The sequence below is a fragment of the Cynocephalus volans genome, chromosome 14 (genome assembly GCF_027409185.1).
Source record: "Cynocephalus volans isolate mCynVol1 chromosome 14, mCynVol1.pri, whole genome shotgun sequence".
Lineage (NCBI taxonomy): Eukaryota > Metazoa > Chordata > Mammalia > Dermoptera > Cynocephalidae > Cynocephalus > Cynocephalus volans.
Window position 1 is genome coordinate 38,108,974 of NC_084473.1, and position 8,513 is coordinate 38,117,486.

The window sequence follows — 8,513 nt, forward strand, 5'->3', positions numbered from 1 at the left end:
AGGGCCTTCTGGACTTCCCCACTACCATGGCAGACACTGCAAAGCACTGTGGGAAGCCAGCAGCTGAAGTCCTGCCTGCTCAGTCAGCACCTTCCACTGGGACCCCCTTTGCTGGCTCCCCGAAGGCATTTATAAGGATGATCTGTAGTGCCACAGAACCACCTTACATCCAGCTGTCTTCACATCCTCTCCTGACACCTGGCCGAGAGCCACTTCTGCTCCACTACTGCAAGGCTAATACTTAACAGTTGCATGGCATTTACATTGTAAGAGGGGACTGAAAGCTTTCCCACCCCAAAGAATGAATCTCCAATGATCAGATTGCAGTAGCCATGACAAAACATGATGGGGATGTTTTATCAGAAAAACTCTACAGTTCTCCTGCTATTACAATATGCCCAGAGGTAATTTCCCATACCTCCACTAACAAGAATAAAGCTGCAAAATAACAACAAATAATCTTATGGTAGTCATTTTATCCTCAAGGTTGCTCCATTCAAAAGAATTAAGTATGCTTAAATCTCCTTCCCTGGGTTACAGAAATCCTCAGAAAAATAAAGCAAAGAAAAAAAAAATCTCTTCCCACTTCAGAATTTAGTGTCCACTCAGGTTTTATCACAAGATAGTGGCAGTATGCTGGTGATTCTGAGAAAATGGGGTGACAGTGGGGCACAAAGTGAATTAAAGACTGCTCAGGTGGCTACAGTATCAAAGTAAATCAAACCGTTCCTAGAGACCAAGGACTAACTCACAAAGAACAAAAAAAAATTACTAACACTTTACTAGAAATCTTGTAAATTTTCTTTAGAAAATGCAAAAAGCAATATGATAGAGAGGGACAAGCACCTACACTTTTAAGTCAGATAGACAAGGGTTCAAATCCTGGATCCATAATTTATTAGCACTTTGGACAGATTACTGAGTCTCCCTGAATTTCATTTTTTGCATCTGCAATGCCACTTACTTCATTGAGTTGTTACAATATTAAATGCATAAAAAGCATTAGAGAAAGTTCTTGGAATATATCATGTTGTCTAATAGCAATACTCTTCTAAATTTTGTTTGTATACATGCTACCAAAAAAGGGTTCCAAAAATGATGTAAGAGAATACCCATATTGATTTAAACACCCTCATAATGACTTCAAATTCCATAAAAGAAAACAAACTTTCGCTGATACTTTCATTAATTTTGTTAAGGATCTTCTGTATTTATTGAAATAGCCCATACTCTCAAGTTTACCGAGGTAAGAGTCCATCTTAAAATACACATCCCATTTTTCTTTCCAATTATGTCTTCTGTCCTCCAAAAGAAATGTGAATATTTTGTCCAAAATTAAGGCTTCTCCTATAACTTACATGTCTTCGTAATGATGTTTGTACTTATGGAAATCTGTGTGATCTCATTGTCTCCCCCTTTAGAGCATAAAGAGTTATACTACTTCTATATCCTTCACAAATATTAGTTCAGTGCTGGGTACAAATCAGTAGCTTATTAAGTATGTGCAGATTGATTGATATCTAAATTCTCCTCTAGCACTGAATTAGTGAAGCTATCAGCCTCCTATGTATGTATGACCTTGAATGATGACTCAGAAAAGAGGCCATAATTTAAACACTTCAGTGTGTCTAAACTATGAAATGTCCTCATTTACTAAGAGAAAATTTATTTATGTAACTATATTATACCCAAATCTCTAATTAGCACTGGGAAAATTGGATTACAAGAGCAAATTTGGCAATCTGGTTGACATGGTAAACAACCTTTCCATACATAATCAATTTAGGCTCCTAGCAGCACTGAATTAGAGTTCATAAATGTTTTAGGCTCATACTGTTTTATTTTTATAATAGTTATACATTCAGAAAACTTATGCATTTATAAAAACATCTTCTAGTCATAATTTAGATTTGCAGATGATTCTACATGTGGTTTGGCTCTAAAAAGATATAAATATTCCTGTCTTAAAAGGTAATCCACTAAAGCAGAAATCCTCTAAAATGCTAAAATTATTCCATCCAAATTTCTTACATTAGCAAATTACTAGGGAAATTTTATGTCAATATAAAATATCATGTGTCCATTATTTTAATATTCAAAATGTAGCAGATAAAATTCTTCTGCTGTAAAGTAAATCTTGAATAGGCTGGATTGAAGGTAGTGTGAGCTAATAGCCTTTCTAGTTTAATGACATTTTCTCTAGTATTTTTCACCATTTCTGATTTCTCCACACACAATTATTCTTCTGTTCTGATCACTTCAAGTTATCTTAATATCTTTGTTTCATCTTTTTTACATCCGGCTGTCTTCTTGTATAACATATTTTGTTCTGCTCTCAGAATTGAATTGCTTCTCATATAGTTAGGTCTTTATTTCTTGGAATTCTATACCGTAAGAGAAGAACATTGGTAATATAAATAGCAAAAACACAGTATTTTCTCTGGAATATAATAATTCCATAGGACCTATATAATATTAAAATGTTATTTCTTTTCTAATCACTTTTCCAAAAAGAAGAAAATATGAAATAAATATTGAATGTTGGAGAGCTATATTTGTTGAGATGTCTGCATAGCATATAGAGTTAACAAATTTACAAGCATACTTGAAAATATAATAGTTGTTAAAACAAAATTAATTTTGGACAGACACATGGTTTAATGTATAGGCTGTGACTAGGAACCCTCAGTAAACTGATTTGCTAAGCAATAAATTATGTAAATTTTCCAAATTACACACTTTGTTTTTTCAACTGTCCATTTTAAATATATAATACTAATTGCTCTTGATCTTTTGAATTGTCATCCAAAAATGATACTATTACTACACTATAACTAAGTAATTACATTTTATTTGTGTCAGCATTAGTTAATTAACCTTAACATTTTCCAGAACAGTTAAGTTAATGTTAGACCTTGGAAGACCAAACAATATTTTGTAATAATTACTACCATTGAACTACCATCATTAAAGAACAAGCATTAGGAGAACTTCATATTTGTGGATATCACCTATCAAACCACAAATCAAATTAGCATCTCTCCATTTATCTTTTATTAGATGTTAACGTTAGACAGAATTCCTTGTTGGAAGTCAATTTTAGTTGGCATGGGTTTAGTATTTGTTATTGGTTGAGTTTATGCAAAAGCATGTGCTAAATGTTAATTATATCTACTCAATCGGCATTCACTTTGTAATTTTAAAATGTTTTGCTGAAAATAATAGGTTTTATTAGTGATTTCAAGCATCACTTGTCGCTTACCAGAATTGTTTCTCAAATACGCATTTTGATCTTAGAAAAGGTTAAGCAGAAATAATTCACCTCATTTATGTAAGAATATGAATGAATAGATACAGACATTCTTACATTATAAATTTAAATAACTTCTACACTAAAAATAAGATCAAAGATTATGAATCTATTTTGTTCTTGAAATCGATAAAACTATCTTGACACTTAGCCTCCATCCCTGATCAGATTGGACCTTGTTTCTACCTTGGTTAATGTCTCCTTAAAATTAGATAACCTTTAAATCCAAGATTTTTGAGGAATATCTTTATGTTGCTCTGGGAAAAAATCATAAATTCTGGCTTTGTACACAGTATTAAACAAACAAAAAATTTTTTTCAAAGTATTTCATAAAGCTCAGTGGGACAAGCCTCCTCTATATATTGCAGGTTTTGAAGAAAGTCATCTCTAAAGATTAACTTTTTAATTGGATGAGATATAAATTCATTCTTAAAGATAAGTTGGATTAAGTCTACACAGTCCAACTTCACTGCATGATGAGAAACTCTCTTATTTGGATCTTACTATACAAACCTGGCTTTGGAGACAACCACCAAAGGAAAAATGATCCATAAAAAGAAGAGTAACAGTTTCTAAACTTCTAAGAGGCCAGCACAACTCCACATATTTGATAATACATATTTCTAGAAACATTGTGTTTGAATCCTTAGTGCTTAGCTTAAGGTAAATCCCAGTCACATCAACAAATTTATGCACACAGTAGACCTATTAAGCATCTACAAAGCTTGTCAATAGTAAAACTCTATAAAGTCAAGAAGAAAGCTCTTTAAAATTAAAATTCTAGAAGAAAGAAAAAATGTAGGGCTGTAACTTCATTCCTCTTATAAATAAAAGGCTTTGCCATTTTAAAAATTTCACATTTCAACTTAGCGAATAAAATACAGTAACAGCTTTATAGAAGTGGGAACTGGTGATTGATCTAGAATACCCCTAAGAATATTGACACAGAGACGGTACTTATTCTTAGCAATTTTCACCAATTCCTCTAATTCTTACCAATTTTCATAAGAAATCTAAATTTCTAATGTTGGAGCTTGGCAATATTCCTTCGTTAGCAAGAGCAAAGTCAATTTAATTGCATAGAGCGAATGTTTTAAATGGAGCTTGGCAGAATAAACTATTCCATCAAATCACTGTCAATCTCTCTTTTTAAAAAATCCTTCTTCTTCTTCTACATTGTGCCACCCAAAGAAAGGTTATTTATTTATTTATGGTAAAAGTCCTGGACAGCAGATAGAAAAAGGTTGCCTCTCAAATAAACAAGTATAGAGCCATTATTCTTAAGAGAAAGCATGACCAAATTTTCATGAAAAAACATCCTAAGTCAAACAAATAAAAGACCAATTTAGTTATATTTAAGGGCTACCCTTGTGAGTTCATTTAATAACACGAAATGCACCTTTAATAACATGCAATACGGTAACTAATACATGAGGGTTCAATCATTGAAATGATTAGAAAATATAATGGGAAAGAATCCCTAGCAAAGGAATAAAGTTCATGCATGCTAATCTGGGCAAGATCACATTCAATGCAAGACCTCTGGAAAAATTCTGTCCTGGTATACAGTATATTAATTTGCTGCTATATAATTACCTTTCAGTAAAATAAACCTCCCAACAAAACACATCTCAATAAATGGAACATTAGCAACATAAGAAACAACATAAAATAGATATTAATCAAAACACTGTCCCTCTTACGCACACACATACATCAGAAGATAGATATTATAATCCCTGCTTTACTTTATTTCGTTGTGATATTGTACTCAGTAACTGCTCATCTCTATAACACAACATCAAAGAGATGTGAAAACACTGCAAGCCTCTTTCAGGAAAATATGTTCCCTCTGCTCATCTCCCCTTTTTGGTTTATTTTTCTACACTTTCATTCTTAGAGAACATGTACTTGCCATTTGACATAGCAATGCCATTAGCAAAAGAGTTCATCACTTTTGGAACTAACTGTATGTAATCTATTTATTTTCCTTTCCTGAAATCCCTAAGTTGCCAGTGCTTCCACCAACATAATCATTCGTTTTAATGTCCTTTGTTGCACTGTAGATATTACAAATAGTTTCCTGTCTCCCTTTTTTCCTTCCTTCCAGTTTGGACATTGCTCACTGAGTCAACTTTTCTGGTTTGCTTTTGGTAAGTGGAATGCAAACCTCTCTCCTATGCAAAGAAGGAAGAACAGCTCTCTAAACAGCAGCTCTCAGTGGCAGAATCACTGCACAGCTGGGACTCCATGTTACAACATGGACACAGTGTCACTGTAAAGCACCAATAGGAAGAGTAAATTGTTCCCCACTTCTTTTCTGTGACCCACTCCCTGTCAACTAGGTTGCTTGGTCAGAACCTTATTTCTCTCTCCATCATTATGTCAGTGGGCTAAAAGGGCTTGTTTAATCACATAAAGTAAAACCACACCAAAACTACATGAGAGCCGTATGGCTTTTCCTACAATGGCATAAAACTGAAGAAGCAGAGTAAGTCATTAAGCCATAATTAAGCATTGGCATTTAAACAAATGTTATCTTATTTTGTCACAAAAATACAATGGCAGATAAAAGCCACAGAAATATTTTCATCCAGCTCTGTTAGCCAGGAAATTCTTTTCAGAGGTGTTTCCTTTTTGGGCTTTCCCAATTTGTACTTAGTAATGAAGTTAGGAACTTACTACCATGTTTTAAATATTCCCTTTCTGTATTTTATACCATGTGATTAGAAGCAGAATACAAATTTTTCAACCCATCTTAAGTGATCTGATTAATTGTGTCACAAGATTCATTTTATCACAGTCTAAAATGTCTTTAAAACATGTATATAAAAGTACAAAAGTAAGTAAACTCTTGATGTCAAATTAAGATCTCTGTGTAGAGAGCACATTGACTGGTAAGTGGCACCTACGTGAGGGCTGATGTTTTGAAAGTGGTCTTGTATAATAACTACTCCATTCCACGTATGCCATTTAGTTTAAGAAATCATGCACACACTCTCACATTCATAAACACATTCAACCACACAGACACATAAATATACAAAGAACTTACACAATTTCATCATTCTGGAATTCGAGCTCTCCACAAGTGTCCTCAAAGTCCTCTCCTCCACCTCTGGCAGTCCCTTCAATGGTTTTGTAGGGAACGATAACATTTCCTCGAGCTCCAGATGTTCTCAATACTTTCACCTCCATGATGCCAATGCTCTCACTCACATGAGTCACAGCTTCCTCAAAAGTAAAGATGCCTGCGTGGTCATCATCAAAAATAGTCACAGTGGCAGTGGAGGGAGAGCCAAGGCAAGCAAGTGTAGAGACATGATTGGCTTCCAGTATGCCGTCTTCTGAAGCTTCAGAAGATACTTTGACATTGCTGAGATGCACGAGAAAATTTTCATCCTCCTCAAAGATATCATCATCGATAATGCCAACTCTGATTTCTTTCTGGGTCTCACCAGGCTTAAAGACCACAGTTCCTTCAGTGAATTCATAATCAGACCCAGCGTTGGCTGTGCCATCCTCTGTTCTGAAGTCAACAAACACAGTGTTGGTCAAATCACCACCTCTGCGAATAATGGTCAGGGCCACAGTACCACAGTTCTCCAGGCACTGATATGTCCCTTGTTCAAAGAAGATCTTACTAACAGGGTCATTTTCAGCCACCTCTGTGTTGACCTCGTGCATACTAACAGCCTTCCTTGCTTGGTCAGCTGCATGCCTCTTTAAAATGTTACCAGCTCCAGTCATCAGGCGAGTAGCTTGAATACGGTAAAATGCTCTACTTTTTTGCTGCTGACTTAAGACTTGGTAGTTAGCTAATTCTATTAATTGTTCTATTTCTTTATCTGGGTGCTTCTGCTTAAGTTCCTTCAGGATCCTGGCCATTTCCCGCCTTGCCTCTTCATCATCTTGGTCCCTCTCATCGACCTCCAGAACCAGAGCGCCATCTAAGAAATTGTCAACATGAGAATTGACCACTTTCCCATCCATTTCGATTTCAGACTTGGAAGACGGCCTGTCTCCCTCGTGTTCAATAATCATTCCCCTCTGCTTGCCAGCCCGATACCTCTTGTAGACGTACTTGTAAAACAGAAGCCTCCTGTCTGCTACCCAAGCGAACACAACACAGATGGGAAAGAAGAAGAAAGTAAGCAAACCTTCCCAGACCTCCACAACGCCAGGAGAGATGACAGACAATATAATGTAAAGCCAGGTATAGGCAAAGATGCTCCAGGCTGCTGTCACAAAGAACACACGCAAATGCTTAATCTTCCTTGTCTCTCCATCAGGGACCACGTAAACACAAAGTGCAATAATGATGAACATATTGAACGCAGCACTTCCCACAATGGTGCTAGGACCAAGGTCTCCCGCAGTGAAGTTGTGGCCACACACTTCAATTACTGAAAGGAGAATCTCAGGAGCAGAAGACCCCAAGGCCATCAAGGTCAAGTTAGAAACTGTCTCATTCCAGATCCTCACAGTTGTCTTGGTGGTCTCTCCATTGGGTTTCTTTATGGTTATTTCTTTTTCTTGAGATGTGATCACTTCTATAGAGGACATGAACCGGTCAGCTATGATAGAGACTCCAAGAAACATGTAGACCATGGCCACAAAATACACAGTAGCTCTAGCAATTTTGTCCCCAAAAGAAGGGTCTTGTGGTTCCCAAATGGGTAAAATCACCCCTTTCTTACAGTAATATGAGCCAGTACATTCACTAGTTTCATTTCCTTCTCCTTCCATTTCTGTCTCAGTGCTTACATGGTCCACATGGGAAAATAAGAGAGCCACGATGGCTAACAGATGAAATCCCATTGAAAAGGTGGGTGAGAGACTTAATCGCAGCATGTTGTACAATGAGACTTCCAAATGTCACAACCTACTGGTAAAAATAAGATAGGGAGAGAGGGTGGGAAAAAAATCACAGCATTAGAGCCACATCCAAAGCATGACTAATGCTTTTTATTCCTCTTGCCAATAATTTGTTTATATTTCACCATCACAAAATATATGGTGAATCATTATTCTAAGAATCCATCAGTGATTACGCAACCCTTTGTAAAGTTGACAACTCAATTTCTCTGTTGGTAAATTTTCTACGTGTAGTCCCCATTCACTGAGGAAGATACACAACTGACTTATTGGAAATGAAAAGTTCAATTACAGCCTTGCCTTATTAAATACACATTTATGCATG

General features: G+C 35.9%; 1 protein-coding gene across 3 annotated transcripts in view; it reads right to left on the minus strand.

Annotated features, from left to right (window-relative positions):
• The window catches only part of SLC8A1 (solute carrier family 8 member A1), a 288,242-nt gene extending 280,075 nt beyond the window's left edge, over positions 1-8,167 (minus strand). For all 3 annotated transcript variants that reach the window (XM_063078337.1, XM_063078336.1, XM_063078334.1), the window contains exon 1: positions 6,366-8,167. In XM_063078337.1, the coding sequence (XP_062934407.1) occupies positions 6,366-8,164 (1,799 nt within the window). In that variant the 5' untranslated portion in view covers positions 8,165-8,167. The remainder of the gene's footprint in view (positions 1-6,365) is intronic.
• Positions 8,168-8,513: the final 346 nt, after the last annotated feature.